We start from the raw sequence: 19100 nt of genomic DNA on the forward strand, positions 1-19100 counted from the left end.
TATTGAACCAGCAGACTTAGACCCTGTCTCACTGAACCAGCAGACCTAGCCCGTGTCACACTGAACCAGCAGACCTAGACCCTGACTCACTGAACCAGCAGACCTAGACCCTGTTACACTGAACCAGCAGACCTAGACCCTGTCTCACTGAACCAGCAGAACTAGCCCCTGTCTCACTGAACCAGCAGACCTAGCCCCTGTCTCACTGAACCAGCAGACCTAGCCCCTGTCTCACTGAACCAGCAGACCTAGACCCTGTCTCACTGAACCAGCAGACCTAGACCCTGTCTCACTGAACCAGCAGACCTAGACCGTGTCACACTGAACCAGCAGACCTAGACCCTGTTACACTGAAGCAGCAGACCTAGACCCTGTCTCACTGAACCAGCAGACCTAGACCCTGTCTCACTGAACCAGCCAAGACGTAGTGGTACTGAATCAGCAGACCTAGACCCTGTCTCACTGAACAAGCAGACCTAGACCCGGTCACACTGAACCAGCCAAGACGTAGTGGTACTGAATTAGCAGACCTAGACCCTGTCTCACTGAACCAGCCAAGACGTAGTGCTACTGAACCAGCAGACCTAGACCCTGTCTCACTGAACCAGCCAAGACGTAGTGGTACTGAACCAGCAGACCTAGACACTGTCATACTGAACCAGCAGACCTAGACCCTGTCTCACTGAACCAGCAGACCTAGACCCTGTATCACTGAACCAGCCAAGACGTAGTGGTACTGAACCAGCAGACCTAGACCCTGTCTCACTGAACCAGCAGACCTAGACCCTGTCTCACTGAACCAGCAGATCTAGACCCTGTCATACTGAACCAGCAGACCTAGACCCTGTCTCACTGAATCAGCAGACCTAGACCCTGTCTCACTGAATCAGCAGACCTAGACCCTGTCATACTGAACCAGCAGACCTAGACCCTGTCTCACTGAACCAGCAGACCTAGACCCTGTCTCACTGAACCAGCAGACCTAGACCCTGTCATACTGAACCAGCAGACCTAGACCCTGTCTCACTGAACCAGCAGACCTAGCCCCTGTCACACTGAATCAGCAGACCTAGCCCCTGTCACACTGAACCAGCAGACCTAGCCCCTGTCACACTGAACCAGCAGACCTAGCCCCTGTCACACTGAACCAGCAGACCTAGACCCTGTCACACTGAACCAGCAGACCTAGATCCTGTCACAGTGAACTAGCAGACCTAGACCCTGTCTCACTGAACCAGCAGACCTAGACCCTGTCTCACTGAACTAGCAGACCTAGACCCTGACTCACTGAACCAGCAGACCTAGACCCTGTCTCAATGAACCAGCCAAGAACTAGACCCTGTCTCAATGAACCAGCAGACCTAGACCCTGTCTCACTGAACCAGCCAAGACCTAGTGGCACTGAACCAGCAGACCTAGCCCCTGTCTCACTGAACCAGCAGACCTAGACCCTGACTCACTGAACCAGCAGACCTAGACTCTGTCTCACTGAACCAGCCAAGACGTAGTGGTACTGAATCAGCAGACCTAGACCCTGTCTCACTGAACCAGCAGACCTAGACCCTGTCTCACTGAACCAGCAGACCTAGACCATGTCTCACTGAACCAGCAGACCTAGACCCTGTCACACTGAACCAGCAGACCTAGACCCTGTCATACTGAACCAGCAGACCTAGACCCTGTCTCACTGAACCAGCCGACCTAGACCCTGTCTCACTGAACCAGCAGACCTAGCCCCTGTCTCACTGAACCAGCAGACCTAGACCCTGTCTCACTGAACCAGCAGACCTAGACCCTGTCTCACTGAACCAGCAGTCCTAGACCCTGTCTCACTGAACCAGCAGTCCTAGACCCTGTCTCACTGAACCAGCCGACCTAGACCCTGTCTCACTGAACCAGCAGACCAAGACCCTGTCACACTGAACCAGCCAAGACGTAGTGGCACTGAACCAGCAGACCTAGCCCCTGTCTCACTGAACCAGCAGACCTAGACCCTGACTCATTGAACCAGCTGACCTAGACTCTGTCTCACTGAACCAGCCAAGACGTAGTGGTACTGAATCAGCAGACCTAGACCCTGTCTCACTGAACCAGCAGACCTAGACCCTGTCTCACTGAACCAGCAGACCTAGACCCTGTCACACTGAACCAGCAGATCTAGACCCTGTCTCACAGAACCAGCAGACCTAGACCCTGTCTCACTGAACCAGCAGACCTAGACCCTGTCTCACTGAACCAGCCAAGACGTAGTGGTACTGAATCAGCAGACCTAGACCCTGTCTCACTGAACCAGCAGAACTAGACCCTGTCTCACTGAACCAGCAGACCTAGACCCTGTCTCACTGAACCAGCAGACCTAGACCGTGTCACACTGAACCAGCAGACCTAGACCCTGTTACACTGAACCAGCAGACCTAGACCCTGTCTCACTGAACCAGCAGACCTAGACCCTGTTACACTGAACCAGCAGACCTAGACCCTGTCACACTGAACCAGCCAAGACGTAGTGGCACTGAACCAGCAGACCTAGCCCCTGTCTCACTGAACCAGCAGACCTAGACCCTGACTCACTGAACCAGCAGACCTAGACCCTGTCTCACTGAACCAGCCAAGACGTAGTGGTACTGAATCAGCAGACCTAGACCCTGTCTCACTGAACCAGCAGACCTAGACCCTGTCATACTGAACCAGCAGACCTAGACCCTGTCATACTGAACCAGCAGACCTAGACCCTGTCTCACTGAACCAGCAGACCTAGACCCTGTCATACTGAACCAGCAGACCTAGACCTTGTCACACTGAACCAGCAGACCTAGATCATGTCACACTGAACTAGCAGACCTAGACCCTGTCTCACTGAACCAGCAGACCAAGCCCCTGTCTCACTGAACCAGCAGACCTAGACCCTGTCATACTGAACCAGTCGACCTAGACCCTGTCTCACTGAACCAGCAGACCTAGACCCTGTCATACTGAACCAGCCAAGACGTAGTGGTATTGAACCAGCAGACTTAGACCCTGTCTCACTGAACCAGCAGACCTAGCCCGTGTCACACTGAACCAGCAGACCTAGACCCTGACTCACTGAACCAGCAGACCTAGACCCTGTTACACTGAACCAGCAGACCTAGACCCTGTCTCACTGAACCAGCAGAACTAGCCCCTGTCTCACTGAACCAGCAGACCTAGCCCCTGTCTCACTGAACCAGCAGACCTAGCCCCTGTCTCACTGAACCAGCAGACCTAGACCCTGTCTCACTGAACCAGCAGACCTAGACCCTGTCTCACTGAACCAGCCAAGACGTAGTGGTACTGAATCAGCAGACCTAGACCCTGTCTCACTGAACCAGCAGACCTAGACCCTGTCTCACTGAACCAGCAGACCTAGACCCTGTCTCACAGAACCAGCAGACCTAGACCCTGTATCACTGAACCAGCAGACCTAGACCCTGTCACACTGAACCAGCAGACCTAGACCCTGTCTCACTGAACCAGCAGACCTAGACCCTGTCTCACTGAACAAGCAGACCTAGACCCGGTCACACTGAACCAGCCAAGACGTAGTGGTACTGAATTAGCAGACCTAGACCCTGTCTCACTGAACCAGCCAAGACGTAGTGCTACTGAACCAGCAGACCTAGACCCTGTCTCACTGAACCAGCCAAGACGTAGTGGTACTGAACCAGCAGACCTAGACACTGTCATATTGAACCAGCAGACCTAGACCCTGTCTCACTGAACCAGCAGACCTAGACCCTGTATCACTGAACCAGCAGATCTAGACCCTGTCATACTGAACCAGCAGACCTAGACCCTGTCTCACTGAATCAGCAGACCTAGACCCTGTCTCACTGAACCAGCAGACCTAGACCCTGACTCACTGAACCAGCAGACCTAGACCCTGTTACACTGAACCAGCAGACCTAGACCGTGTCACACTGAACCAGCAGACCTAGACCCTGACTCACTGAACCAGCAGACCTAGACCCTGTTACACTGAACCAGCAGACCTAGACCCTGTCTCACTGAACCAGCAGACCTAGCCCGTGTCACACTGAACCAGCAGACCTAGACCCTGACTCACTGAACCAGCAGACCTAGACCCTGTTACACTGAACCAGCAGACCTAGACCCTGTCTCACTGAACCAGCAGAACTAGCCCCTGTCTCACTGAACCAGCAGACCTAGCCCGTGTCACACTGAACCAGCAGACCTAGACCCTGACTCACTGAACCAGCAGACCTAGACCCTGTTACACTGAACCAGCAGACCTAGACCCTGTCTCACTGAACCAGCAGAACTAGCCCCTGTCTCACTGAACCAGCAGACCTAGCCCCTGTCTCACTGAACCAGCAGACCTAGCCCCTGTCTCACTGAACCAGCAGACCTAGACCCTGTCTCACTGAACCAGCAGACCTAGACCCTGTCTCACTGAACCAGCCAAGACGTAGTGGTACTGAATCAGCAGACCTAGACCCTGTCTCACTGAACCAGCAGACCTAGACCCTGTCTCACTGAACCAGCAGACCTAGACCCTGTCTCACAGAACCAGCAGACCTAGACCCTGTATCACTGAACCAGCAGACCTAGACCCTGTCACACTGAACCAGCAGACCTAGACCCTGTCTCACTGAACCAGCAGACCTAGACCCTGTCTCACTGAACAAGCAGACCTAGACCCGGTCACACTGAACCAGCCAAGACGTAGTGGTACTGAATTAGCAGACCTAGACCCTGTCTCACTGAACCAGCCAAGACGTAGTGCTACTGAACCAGCAGACCTAGACCCTGTCTCACTGAACCAGCCAAGACGTAGTGGTACTGAACCAGCAGACCTAGACACTGTCATATTGAACCAGCAGACCTAGACCCTGTCTCACTGAACCAGCAGACCTAGACCCTGTATCACTGAACCAGCAGATCTAGACCCTGTCATACTGAACCAGCAGACCTAGACCCTGTCTCACTGAATCAGCAGACCTAGACCCTGTCTCACTGAACCAGCAGACCTAGACCCTGTCATACTGAACCAGCAGACCTAGACCCTGTCTCACTGAACCAGAAGACCTAGACCCTGTCACACTGAATCAGCAGACCTAGCCCCTGTCACACTGAACCAGCAGACCTAGCCCCTGTCACACTGAACCAGCAGACCTAGCCCCTGTCACACTGAACTAGCAGACCTAGACCCTGTCACACTGAACCAGCAGACCTAGATCCTGTCACAGTGAACTAGCAGACCTAGACCCTGTCTCACTGAACCAGCAGACCTAGACCCTGTCTCACTGAACTAGCAGACCTAGACCCTGACTCACTGAACCAGCAGACCTAGACCCTGTCTCAATGAACCAGCCAAGAACTAGACCCTGTCTCAATGAACCAGCAGACCTAGACCCTGTCTCACTGAACCAGCCAAGACGTAGTGGCACTGAACCAGCAGACCTAGCCCCTGTCTCACTGAACCAGCAGACCTAGACCCTGACTCACTGAACCAGCAGACCTAGACTCTGTCTCACTGAACCAGCCAAGACGTAGTGGTACTGAATCAGCAGACCTAGACCCTGTCTCACTGAACCAGCAGACCTAGACCCTGTCTCACTGAACCAGCAGACCTAGACCATGTCTCACTGAACCAGCAGACCTAGACCCTGTCACACTGAACCAGCAGACCTAGACCCTGTCATACTGAACCAGCAGACCTAGACCCTGTCTCACTGAACCAGCCGACCTAGACCCTGTCTCACTGAACCAGCAGACCTAGCCCCTGTCTCACTGAACCAGCAGACCTAGACCCTGTCTCACTGAACCAGCAGACCTAGACCCTGTCTCACTGAACCAGCAGTCCTAGACCCTGTCTCACTGAACCAGCAGTCCTAGACCCTGTCTCACTGAACCAGCCGACCTAGACCCTGTCTCACTGAACCAGCAGACCAAGACCCTGTCACACTGAACCAGCCAAGACGTAGTGGCACTGAACCAGCAGACCTAGCCCCTGTCTCACTGAACCAGCAGACCTAGACCCTGACTCATTGAACCAGCTGACCTAGACTCTGTCTCACTGAACCAGCCAAGACGTAGTGGTACTGAATCAGCAGACCTAGACCCTGTCTCACTGAACCAGCAGACCTAGACCCTGTCTCACTGAACCAGCAGACCTAGACCCTGTCACACTGAACCAGCAGACCTAGACCCTCTCTCACAGAACCAGCAGACCTAGACCCTGTCTCACTGAACCAGCAGACCTAGACCCTGTCTCACTGAACCAGCCAAGACATAGTGGTACTGAATCAGCAGACCTAGACCCTGTCTCACTGAACCAGCAGAACTAGACCCTGTCTCACTGAACCAGCAGACCTAGACCCTGTCTCACTTAACCAGCAGACCTAGACCGTGTCACACTGAACCAGCAGACCTAGACCCTGTTACACTGAACCAGCAGACCTAGACCCTGTCTCACTGAACCAGCAGACCTAGACCCTGTTACACTGAACCAGCAGACCTAGACCCTGTCACACTGAACCAGCCAAGACGTAGTGGCACTGAACCAGCAGACCTAGCCCCTGTCTCACTGAACCAGCAGACCTAGACCCTGACTCACTGAACCAGCAGACCTAGACCCTGTCTCACTGAACCAGCCAAGACGTAGTGGTACTGAATCAGCAGACCTAGACCCTGTCTCACTGAACCAGCAGACCTAGACCCTGTCATACTGAACCAGCAGACCTAGACCCTGTCATACTGAACCAGCAGACCTAGACCCTGTCTCACTGAACCAGCAGACCTAGACCCTGTCATACTGAACCAGCAGACCTAGACCTTGTCACACTGAACCAGCAGACCTAGATCCTGTCACACTGAACTAGCAGACATAGACCCTGTCTCACTGAACCAGCAGACCTAGACCCTGTCACACTGAACCAGCAGACCTAGACGCTGACTCACTGAACCAGCAGACCTAGACGCTGACTCACTGAACCAGCAGACCTAGACCCTGACTCACTGAACCAGCAGACCTAAACCCTTTCTCACTGAACCAGCAGACCAAGCCCCTGTCTCACTGAACCAGCATACCTAGACCCTGTCATACTGAACCAGCAGACCTAGACCCTGTCTCACTGAACCAGCAGACCTAGACCCTGTCTCACTGAACCAGCAGACCTAGCCCCTGTCACACTGAACCAGCAGACCTAGACCCTGTTACACTGAACCAGCAGACCTAGACCCTGACTCACTGAACCAGCAGACCTAGACCCTGTCTCAATGAACCAGCCAAGAACTAGACCCTGTCTCAATGAACCAGCAGACCTAGACCCTGTCTCACTGAACCAGCAGACCTAGACCCTGTCTCACTGAACCAGCAGACCTAGCCCCTGTCACACTGAATCAGCAGACCAAGCCCCTGTCTCACTGAACCAGCAGACCTAGACCCTGTCTCACTGAACCAGCAGACCTAGACCCTGTCTCACTGAACCAGCAGACCTAGACCCTGTCTCACTGAACCAGCAGACCTAGACCCTGTCTCACTGAACCAGCAGACCTAGACCCTGTCTCACTGAACCAGCAGACCTAGACCCTGTCATACTGAACCAGCCGACCTAGACCCTGTCTCACTGAACCAGCAGACCTAGACCCTGTCATACTGAACCAGCCAAGACGTAGTGGTACTGAACCAGCAGACCTAGACCCTGTCTCACTGAACCAGCAGACCTAGCCCGTGTCACACTGAACCAGCAGACCTAGACCCTGACTCACTGAACCAGCAGACCTAGACCCTGTCTCACTGAACCAGCAGACCTAGCCCCTGTCTCACTGAACCAGCAGACCTAGCCCCTGTCTCACTGAACCAGCAGACCTAGACCCTGTCTCACTGAACCAGCAGACCTAGACCCTGTATCACTGAACCAGCCAAGACGTAGTGGTACTGAACCAGCAGACCTAGACCCTGTCATACTGAACCAGCAGACCTAGACCCTGTCTCACTGAACCAGCAGACCTAGACCCTGTATCACTGAACCAGCCAAGACGTAGTGGTACTGAACCAGCAGACCTAGACCCTGTCTCACTGAACCAGCAGACCTAGACCCTGTCTCACTGAACCAGCAGACCTAGACCCTGTATCACTGAACCAGCCAATACGTAGTGGTACTGAACCAGCAGACCTAGACCCTGTCATACTGAACCAGCAGACCTAGACCCTGTCTCACCGAACCAGCAGAGCTAGACCCTGTATCACTGAACCAGCCAAGACGTAGTGGTACTGAACCAGCAGACCTAGACCCTGTCTCACTGAACCAGCAGACCTAGACCCTGTCTCACTGAACCAGCCAAGACGTAGTGGTACTGAACCAGCAGACCTAGACCCTGACTCACTGAACCAGCAGACTTAGACCCTGTCACACTGAACCAGCAGACCTAGACCCTGTCTCACTGAACCAGCAGACCTAGACCCTGTCTCACTAAACCAGCAGACCTAGACCCTGTCTCACTAAACCAGCAGACCTAGACCCTGTTTCACTGAACCAGCAGACCTAGACCCTGTCACACTGAACCAGCCAAGACATAGTGGTACTGAATCAGCAGACCTAGACCCTGTCTCACTGAACCAGCAGACCTAGACCCTGACTCACTGAACCAGAAGACCTAGACGTAGTGGTACTGAACCAGCAGACCTAGACCCTGTCTCACTGAACCAGCAGACCTAGACCCTGTCTCACTGAACCAGCAGACCTAGACCCTGACTCACTGAACCAGCACACCTAGACCCTGTCTCACTGAACCAGCCAAGATGTTGTGGCACTGAACCAGCAGACCTAGCCCCTGTCTCATTGAACCAGCAGACCTAGACCCTGTCTCACTGAACCAGCAGACCTAGACCCTGTCTCACTGAACCAGCAGACCTAGACCCTGTCTCACTTAACCAGCAGACCTAGACCCTGACTCACTGAACCAGCAGACCTAGACCCTGTCTCACTGAACCAGCCAAGACGTAGTGGCACTGAACCAGCAGACCTAGACCCTGTCTCACTGAACCAGCAGACCTAGACCCTGTCTCACTGAACCAGCCAAGACATAGTGGCACTGAACCAGCAGACCCTGTATCACATAACCAGCAGACCTAGACCCTGTCTCACTGAACCAGCAGACCTAGACCCTGTCTCACTGAAACAGCAGACCTAGACATCGTGGTACTGAATTAGCAGACCTAGACCCTGTCTCACTGAACCAGCCAACACGTAGTGGTACTGAACCAGCAGACCTAGACCCTGTCTCACTGAACCAGCAGACCTAGACCCTGTCTCACTGAACCAGCAGACCTAGACCCTGTCTCACTGAACCAGCCAAGACGTAGTGGCACTGATTCAGCAGACCTAGACCCTGTCTCACTGAACCAGCAGACCTAGACCCTGACACACTGAACCAGCAGACCTAGACCCTGACTCACTGAACCAGCCAAGATGTCCGAAAATAGTTTACAACCAATACTTTTTCCACGATATCGACAAAGTCGTGGAATTAGACGGCTAAAACCCGTACAGTCTCTACGGACATTTAGTTTGTTGAAATCTGCCACAAATGTTGGTACTTTAGCTTTTAATTCATATAAAAAACTATAGGATGTTTAATCTGTCTCTCTCTGGTCTGATGTTTAATCTGTCTCTCTCCGGTTGATGTTTAATCTGTCTCTCTCCGGTTGATGTTTAATCTGTCTCTCTGGTCTGATGTTTAATCTGTCTCTCTGGTTGATGTTTAATCTGTCTCTCTCTGGTTGATGTTTAATCTGTCTCTCTCTGGTCTGATGTTTAATCTGTCTCTCTGGTTGATGTTTAATCTGTCTCTCTCCGGTTGATGTTTAATCTGTCTCTCTGGTCTGATGTTTAATCTGTCTCTCTGGTCTGATGTTTAATCTGTCTCTCTGGTTGATGTTTAATCTGTCTCTCTCTGGTTGATGTTTAATCTGTCTCTCTCTGGTTGATGTTTAATCTGTTTCTCTCTGGTTGATGTTTAATCTGTCTCTCTCTGGTCTGATGTTTAATCTGTCTCTCTCTGGTCTGATGTTTAATCTGTCTCTCTCTGGTTGATGTTTAATCTGTCTATCTCTGGTTGATATTTAATCTGTCTCTCTCTGGTTGATGTTTAATCTGTCTCTCTCTGGTTGATGTTTAATCTGTCTCTCTCTGGTTGATATTTAATCTGTCTCTCTCTGGTTGATGTTTAATCTGTCTCTCTGGTTGATGTTTAATCTGTCTCTCTGGTTGATGTTTAATCTGTCTCTCTGGTCTGATGTTTAATCTGTCTCTCTCTGGTTGATGTTTAATCTGTCTCTCTCTGGTTGATGTTTAATCTGTCTCTCTCTGGTCTGATGTTTAATCTGTCTCTCTGGTCTGATGTTTAATCTGTCTCTCTGGTTGATGTTTAATCTGTCTCTCTCTGGTTGATGTTTAATCTGTCTCTCTGGTCTGATGTTTAATCTGTCTCTCTCTGGTTGATGTTTAATCTGTCTCTCTCTGGTTGATGTTTAATCTGTCTCTCTGGTTGATGTTTAATCTGTCTCTCTCTGGTTGATGTTTAATCTGTCTCTCTCTGGTCTGATGTTTAATCTGTCTCTCTCTGGTCTGATGTTTAATCTGTCTCTCAGGTTGATGTTTAATCTGTCTCTCTCTGGTTGATGTTTAATCTGTCTCTCTGGTCTGATGTTTAATCTGTCTCTCTCTGGTTGATGTTTAATCTGTCTCTCTCCGGTTGATGTTTAATCTGTCTCTCTCTGGTCTGATGTTTAATCTGTCTCTCTCTGGTCTGATGTTTAATCTGTCTCTCAGGTTGATGTTTAATCTGTCTCTCTCTGGTCTGATGTTTAATCTGTCTCTCTCTGGTCTGATGTTTAATCTGTCTCTCTGGTTGATGTTTAATCTGTCTCTCTCTGGTCTGATGTTTAATCTGTCTCTCTCTGGTCTGATGTTTAATCTGTCTCTCTGGTTGATGTTTAATCTGTCTCTCTCTGGTTGATGTTTAATCTGTCTCTCTGGTTGATGTTTAATCTGTCTCTCTCTGGTCTGATGTTTAATCTGTCTCTCTCTGGTTGATGTTTAATCTGTCTCTCTGGTCTGATGTTTAATCTGTCTCTCTCTGGTCTGATGTTTAATCTGTCTCTCTCTGGTCTGATGTTTAATCTGTCTCTCTCTGGTTGATGTTTAATCTGTCTCTCTGGTCTGATGTTTAATCTGTCTCTCTCTGGTTGATGTTTAATCTGTCTCTCTCTGGTTGATATTTAATCTGTCTCTCTCTGGTCTGATGTTTAATCTGTCTCTCTCTGGTTGATGTTTAATCTGTCTCTCTGGTCTGATGTTTAATCTGTCTCTCTCTGGTTGATGTTTAATCTGTCTCTCTCTGGTTGATGTTTAATCTGTCTCTCTCTGGTCTGATGTTTAATCTGTCTCTCTCTGGTTGATGTTTAATCTGTCTCTCTCTGGTTTATGTTTAATCTGTCTCTCTGGTTGATGTTTAATCTGTCTCTCTGGTTGATGTTTAATCTGTCTCTCTCCGGTTGATGTTTAATCTGTCTCTCTCTGGTCTGATGTTTAATCTGTCTCTCTCTGGTTGATGTTTAATCTGTCTCTCTCTGGTCTGATGTTTAATCTGTCTCTCTCTGGTTGATGTTTAATCTGTCTCTCTGGTCTGATGTTTAATCTGTCTCTCTCCGGTTGATGTTTAATCTGTCTCTCTCCGGTTGATGTTTAATCTGTCTCTCTCTGGTCTGATGTTTAATCTGTCTCTCTCTGGTTGATGTTTAATCTGTCTCTCTCTGGTCTGATGTTTAATCTGTCTCTCTCTGGTCTGATGTTTAATCTGTCTCTCTCTGGTCTGATGTTTAATCTGTCTCTCTGGTTGATGTTTAATCTGTCTCTCTCTGGTTGATGTTTAATCTGTCTCTCTCTGGTTGATGTTTAATCTGTCTCTCTCTGGTTGATGTTTAATCTGTCTCTCTCTGGTCTGATGTTTAATCTGTCTCTCTCTGGTTGATGTTTAATCTGTCTCTCTCTGGTTGATGTTTAATCTGTCTCTCTCTGGTCTGATGTTTAATCTGTCTCTCTCTGGTTGATGTTTAATCTGTCTCTCTCTGGTCTGATGTTTAATCTGTCTCTCTCTGGTCTGATGTTTAATCTGTCTCTCTCTGGTCTGATGTTTAATCTGTCTCTCTCTGGTCTGATGTTTAATCTGTCTCTCTCTGGTTGATATTTAATCTGTCTCTCTCTGGTCTGATGTTTAATCTGTCTCTCTCTGGTCTGATGTTTAATCTGTCTCTCTCTGGTCTGATGTTTAATCTGTCTCTCTCTGGTTGATGTTTAATCTGTCTCTCTCTGGTTGATATTTAATCTGTCTCTCTCTGGTCTGATGTTTAATCTGTCTCTCTCTGGTCTGATGTTTAATCTGTCTCTTTCCAGCAGCTGATGGGGAGGAGTTTGTGAGCGTCCTGACTGAGTTGCTGTTTGAGCTTCACGTCGCTGCCACCCCAGACAAACTGAACAAGGTAACAGACCGTCCCTGTCACCACAGACAAACTGAACAAGGTAACAGACAGTCCCTGTCACCACAGACAAACTGAACAAGGTAACAGACCGTCCCTGTCACCACAGACAAACTGAACAAGGTAACAGACAGTCACCACAGACAAACTGAACAAGGTAACAGACAGTCACCACAGACAAACTGAACAAGGTAACAGACAGTCCCTGTCACCACAGACAAATTCAACAAGGTAACAGACAGTCCCTGTCACCACAGACAAACTGAACAAGGTAACAGACAGTCCCTGTCACCACAGACAAATTCAACAAGGTAACAGACAGTCCCTGTCACCACAGACAAACTGAACAAGTTAACAGACAGTCCCTGTCACCACAGACAAACTCAACAAGGTAACAGACAGTCCCTGTCACCACAGACAAATTCAACAAGGTAACAGACAGTCCCTGTCACCACAGACAAATTCAACAAAGTAACAGACAGTCCCTGTCACCACAGACAAATTCAACAAGGTAACAGACAGTCACCACAGACAAACTGAACAAGGTAACAGACAGTCACCACAGACAAACTGAACAAGTTAACAGACAGTCCCTGTCACCACAGACAAATTCAACAAGGTAACAGACAGTCCCTGTCACCACAGACAAACTGAACAAGTTAACAGACAGTCCCTGTCACCACAGACAAACTCAACAAGTTAACAGACAGTCCCTGTCACCACAGACAAATTCAACAAGGTAACAGACAGTCCCTGTCACCACAGACAAACTGAACAAGGTAACAGACAGTCCCTGTCACCACAGACAAACTGAACAAGGTAACAGACAGTCCCTGTCACCACAGACAAACTGAACAAGTTAACAGACCGTCCCTGTCACCACAGACAAATTCAACAAGGTAACACAGTCCCTGTCACCACAGACAAATTCAACAAGGTAACACAGTCCCTGTCACCACAGACAAATTCAACAAGGTAACAGACAGTCCCTGTCACCACAGACAAATTCAACAAGGTAACAGACAGTCCCTGTCACCACAGACAAATGCAACAAGTTAACAGACAGTCCCTGTCACCACAGACAAACTGAACAAGTTAACAGACAGTCCCTGTCACCACAGACAAACTGAACAAGTTAACAGACAGTCCCTGTCACCACAGACAAACTGAACAAGGTAACAGACAGTCCCTGTCACCACAGACAAACTGAACAAGTTAACAGACAGTCCCTGTCACCACAGACAAACTGAACAAGGTAACAGACAGTCACCACAGACAAACTGAACAAGTTAACAGACAGTCCCTGTCACCACAGACAAACTGAACAAGTTAACAGACAGTCCCTGTCACCACAGACAAACTGAACAAGTTAACAGACAGTCCCTGTCACCACAGACAAACTCAACAAGTTAACAGACAGTCCCTGTCACCACAGACAAACTCAACAAGTTAACAGACAGTCCCTGTCACCACAGACAAATTGAACAAGGTAACAGACAGTCCCTGTCACCACAGACAAACTGAACAAGGTAACAGACAGTCACCACAGACAAACTGAACAAGTTAACAGACAGTCCCTGTCACCACAGACAAACTGAACAAGGTAACAGACAGTCACCACAGACAAACTGAACAAGTTAACAGACAGTCCCTGTCACCACAGACAAACTGAACAAGGTAACAGACAGTCCCTGTCACCACAGACAAACTGAACAAGGTAACAGACAGTCCCTGTCACCACAGACAAACTGAACAAGGTAACAGACAGTCCCTGTCACCACAGACAAATTCAACAAGGTAACAGACAGTCCCTGTCACCACAGACAAACTGAACAAGGTAACAGACAGTCCCTGTCACCACAGACAAATTCAACAAGGTAACAGACAGTCCCTGTCACCACAGACAAACTGAACAAGGTAACAGACAGTCCCTGTCACCACAGACAAACTGAACAAGTTAACAGACAGTCCCTGTCACCACAGACAAACTCAACAAGTTAACAGACAGTCCCTGTCACCACAGACAAACTCAACAAGTTAACAGACAGTCCCTGTCACCACAGACAAATTGAACAAGGTAACAGACAGTCCCTGTCACCACAGACAAACTGAACAAGGTAACAGACAGTCACCACAGACAAACTGAACAAGTTAACAGACAGTCCCTGTCACCACAGACAAACTGAACAAGGTAACAGACAGTCACCACAGACAAACTGAACAAGTTAACAGACAGTCCCTGTCACCACAGACAAACTGAACAAGGTAACAGACAGTCCCTGTCACCACAGACAAACTGAACAAGGTAACAGACAGTCCCTGTCACCACAGACAAACTGAACAAGGTAACAGACAGTCCCTGTCACCACAGACAAATTCAACAAGGTAACAGACAGTCCCTGTCACCACAGACAAACTGAACAAGGTAACAGACAGTCCCTGTCACCACAGACAAACTGAACAAGGTAACAGACAGTCCCTGTCACCACAGACAAACTGAACAAGGTAACAGACCGTCCCTGTCACCACAGACAAACTCAACAAGGTAACATACACACAGTTTTAATATAATCTACTGAATTAGAGTTCATTATTTTAGGTTAAAGTTTAGTGATGTCATGTCAATTCATCCCCAGGCCAGGATGAGAGCGCATGATTGGGTGAGAGAGGTGGAGAAACCTGTCGTCGTCACAGAAACCATCGGGGGGGCGACGGAGGAGGAGCAAAGGGGAGAACCTGAAACAAGAGAGGGAGAAGAAGAGAAGAAAGAGGGGGAGGAGCTGGAGGAGAAGAAAGAGGGGGAGGAGATAAAGGAGAAGAAAGAGGGGAGGAGCTGGAGGAGAAGAAAGAGGGGAGGAGCTGGAGGAGAAGAAAGAGGGGGAGGAGATAAAGGAGAAGAAAGAGGGGGAGGAGCTGGAGGAGAAGAAAGAGGGGGAGGAGCTAAAGGAGAATGAGGAAGAGAGACGATCCAGGTCTGTAGAGGTGAGATCGGATGTTGGACATAGAACTGCCTGCCTGCCTGCCTGCCTGCCCCTCGCTTTTCGCTTTAAGCACGTAGTGTGTGTTAATGTTTATATATTGTGTGTGTTAATGTCTCTATATTGTGTGTGTTAATGTTTATATATTGTGTGTGTTAATGTCTCTATATTGTGTGTGTTAATGTCTATGTATTGTGTGTGTTAATGTCTATGTATTGTGTGTGTGTTTGTGTGTCTAGGCAGTGTACCTGTCTTCAGTGGGCTCCCTGGCGGAGGTGACAGCCCGCAGTATCGAACAGCTCCACAAGGTGGCAGAGTTGATCCTCCACGGACAGGACCTGGAGAAGACTGCCAGAGTCCAGGCTCACATTCTCAAAGGTCTGTTGGGGGGGGCCTGCTAGAGACCAGGCTGTAGGGGGGGGGGACAGGACCAGGAGAAACCTGTTAGAGACCAGGCTGTAGGGGGGGGGACAGGACCAGGAGAAACCTGTTAGAGACCAGGCTGTAGGGGGGGTTAGGACCAGGCTGTACAGGACCAGGAGAAACATGTTAGAGACCAGGCTGTAGGGGGGGGACCTGCTAGAGACCAGGCTGTAGGGGGGGGACCTGCTAGAGACCAGGCTGTAGGGGGGGGGGTGCATCTGTGTGTGTAGGGAATATGACCTTCCACTCATATGTATATTCTGAGCATCGTTAATGTCTGTGTGTGTTGCAGGTTGACGTGTGCCATGTGTCGGGAGGTGGGTTGTCTTGCCAGGAAGTTCTCTGATACTCTGCTCACCGTTGGGGTAAGATGTGTGTGTGTACTGGGACTTTATCTCCAACAAAATAAATTAATGGCATTAAGATCAGGTGATCAGCACCCTATTGGTTCTCTGTCAGGTGATCAGCTGATCATCACCCCATTGGTTCTCTGTCAGGTGATCAGCACCCCATTGGTTCTCTGTCAGGTGATCAGCTGATCATCACCCCCATTGGTTCTCTGTCAGGTGATCAGCTGATCAGCACCCCATTGGTTCTCTGTCAGGTGATCAGCTGATCAGCACCCCATTGGTTCTCTGTCAGGTGATCAGCTGATCAGCACCCCATTGGTTCTCTGTCAGGTGATCAGCTGATCAGCACCCCATTGGTTCTCTGTCAGGTGATCAGCTGATCAGCACCCCATTGGTTCTCTGACTCCCTTCCTGCCCTTCTCCAGGTTCAGAGAAAAGCAGAAGAGTTGAACCCTTTGGTTGACAGTGTGCTGCTTGAGGTAAGACATGTTGTTCTATAGGGTTCTAACAGTGTTCTGTTGTTCTGCAGGGTTCTAACAGTGTTCTAACAGTGTTCTGTTGTTCTGAAGGGTTCTAACAGTGTTCTGTTGTTCTGAAGGGTTCTAACAGTGTTCTGTAGGGTTCTAACAGCGTTCTGTTGTTCTGAAGGGTTCTAACAGTGTTATGTTGTTCTGAAGGGTTCTAACAGTGTTATGTTGTTCTGTAGGGTTCTAACAGTGTTCTGTTGTTCTGTAGGGTTCTAACAGCGTTCTGTTGTTCTGTAGGGTTCTAACAGTGTTCTGTTGTTCTGTAGGGTTCTAACAGTGTTCTGTTGTTCTGAAGGGTTCTAACAGTGTTCTGTTGTTCTGAAGGGTTCTAACAGTGTTCTGTTGTTCTGAAGAGTTCTAACAGTGTTCTGTGGTTCTGAAGGGTTCTAACAGTGTTCTGTTGTTCTGAAGGGTTCTAACAGTGTTCTGTTGTTCTGAAGAGTTCTAACAGTGTTCTGTTGTTCTGAAGGGTTCTAACAGCGTTCTGTTGTTCTGAAGGGTTCTAACAGCGTTCTGTTGTTCTAACAGCGTTCTGTTGTTCTGAAGAGTTCTAACAGTGTTCTGTTGTTCTGAAGGGTTCTAACAGTGTTCTGTTGTTCTAAATATATAATATAATAATATATGCCATTTAGCAGACGCTTTTATCCAAAGCGACTTACAGTCATGTGTGCATACATTCTACGCATGGGTGGTCCCGGGGATCGAACCCACTACCCTGGCGTTACAAGCGCCATGCTCTACCAACTGAGCTACAGAAGGGTTCTAACAGTGTTCTGTCTGTAGGGTTCTAACAGTGTTCTGTTGTTCTGAAGAGTTCTAACAGTGTTCTGTAGGGTTCTAACAGTGTTCTGTTGTTCTGAAGAGTTCTAACAGTGTTCTGTTGTTCGGAAGAGTTCTAACAGTGTTCTGAAGGGTTCTAACAGTGTTCTGTTGTTCTGAAGAGTTCTAACAGTGTTCTGTTGTTCTGAAGGGTTCTGACAGTGTTCTGTAGGGTTCTAACAGTGTTCTGTTGTTCCGAAGGGTTCTAACAGTGTTCTGTAGGGTTTTAACAGTGTTATGTTGTTCCGAAGGGTTCTAACAGTGTTCTGTTGTTCTGAAGGGTTCTAACAGTGTTCGTAGGGTTCTAACAGTGTTATGTAGGGTTCTAACAGTGTAATGTTGTTCTGCTGTTCCGAAGGGTTCTACCAGTTTTTTCGTAGGGTTCTAACAGTGTAATGTTGTTCTGTAGGTTTCTAACAGTGTTCTGCTGTTCTGAAGGGTTCTAAACAGTGTTCTGAAGGGTTCTAACAGTGTAATGTTGTTCTGCTGTTCCGAAGGGTTCTAACAGTTTTTCATAGGGTTCTAACCGTGTAATGTTGTTCTGTAGGTTTCTAACAGTGTTCTGCTGTTCTGAAGGGTTCTAACAGTGTTCTGAAGGGTTCTATCAGTGTTCTGTTGTCCTGTAGGGTTCTAACAGTGTTCTGTTGTTCCGAAGGGTTCTAACAGTGTTCCGTTGTTCCTTAGGGTTCTAACAGCACCACATACATCCAGAACGCCTTCCAGCTCCTCCTCCCGGTTCTCCAGATGTCACACATCCAGACCCAGAGCTCTAGAACCCGCACGGAACCACAGCCCTAACCCTGTCGTAGCCACAGTAAAACACACCTCATACTGCTGAAGTGCTGTTAGCATACTAGCCAGTCCTAATGATGTAACTATGTACAGGAAGATAATGTGATATATATATATATATATATATATATAACAGTGATAGTGAAGTCAACTACTAGGTTGCCATAGTAACATTTATGTAGTAACTTAGTATAGTTTCATGTAGGGAACAACTTCTCAGATTGAAGAGCTTGTACTCATGTCTATTAAGCATCTCCAAATGGATTATTTTATTATATATATATATTAATCATATTTCTATATATTACTGTTCAGAGGTAAATCTAAACATGATTCATGTCAACTGGCTAATTTAACCCCAGATTATGTCTTATCGTTTTTAAAAAGCGAAACCAAAAAAAATAGTTTTGTTGTTAAGAGTTTGTTTTTAGTGTCACGTAAACCAGATCAGAGTAATGTGTTGTTTAACAGTGGCGTCCCTGAAGCAAATTAGGGTTCAGTGCTTTTCTCAAAAAGACACATCGACATAAATAAAATAAATAAATAAATAAAAATTGTTGCTTTGTCAGCTCAGGTGTTCGAATCAGAGACCTTTGGGTTCCTGGGCCCAACGCGCTAACCGCTAACCAACGCGCTAACCGCTAACCAACGCGCTAACCGCTAACCAACGCGCTAACCGCTAGGCTAC

At 48.6% G+C, this 19100-nt stretch overlaps 1 protein-coding gene across 1 annotated transcript in view; it reads left to right on the top strand.

Moving 5' to 3' along the window:
- The window catches only part of LOC124018009 (protein NOXP20-like), a 33567-nt gene that overhangs the window by 14077 nt on the left and 390 nt on the right, over positions 1-19100 (top strand). The window contains exons 8-14 of the mRNA XM_046333263.1: positions 12441-12526; positions 15160-15321; positions 15422-15505; positions 15741-15883; positions 16217-16289; positions 16700-16753; positions 18305-19100. The exon at positions 18305-19100 is cut by the window's right edge and continues 390 nt beyond it. Of these exons, the coding sequence (XP_046189219.1) occupies positions 12441-12526; positions 15160-15321; positions 15422-15505; positions 15741-15883; positions 16217-16289; positions 16700-16753; positions 18305-18418 (716 nt within the window). The 3' untranslated portion in view covers positions 18419-19100. The remainder of the gene's footprint in view (positions 1-12440; positions 12527-15159; positions 15322-15421; positions 15506-15740; positions 15884-16216; positions 16290-16699; positions 16754-18304) is intronic.

The sequence above is a fragment of the Oncorhynchus gorbuscha genome, unplaced genomic scaffold, assembly GCF_021184085.1.
Source record: "Oncorhynchus gorbuscha isolate QuinsamMale2020 ecotype Even-year unplaced genomic scaffold, OgorEven_v1.0 Un_scaffold_370, whole genome shotgun sequence".
NCBI lineage: Eukaryota > Metazoa > Chordata > Actinopteri > Salmoniformes > Salmonidae > Oncorhynchus > Oncorhynchus gorbuscha.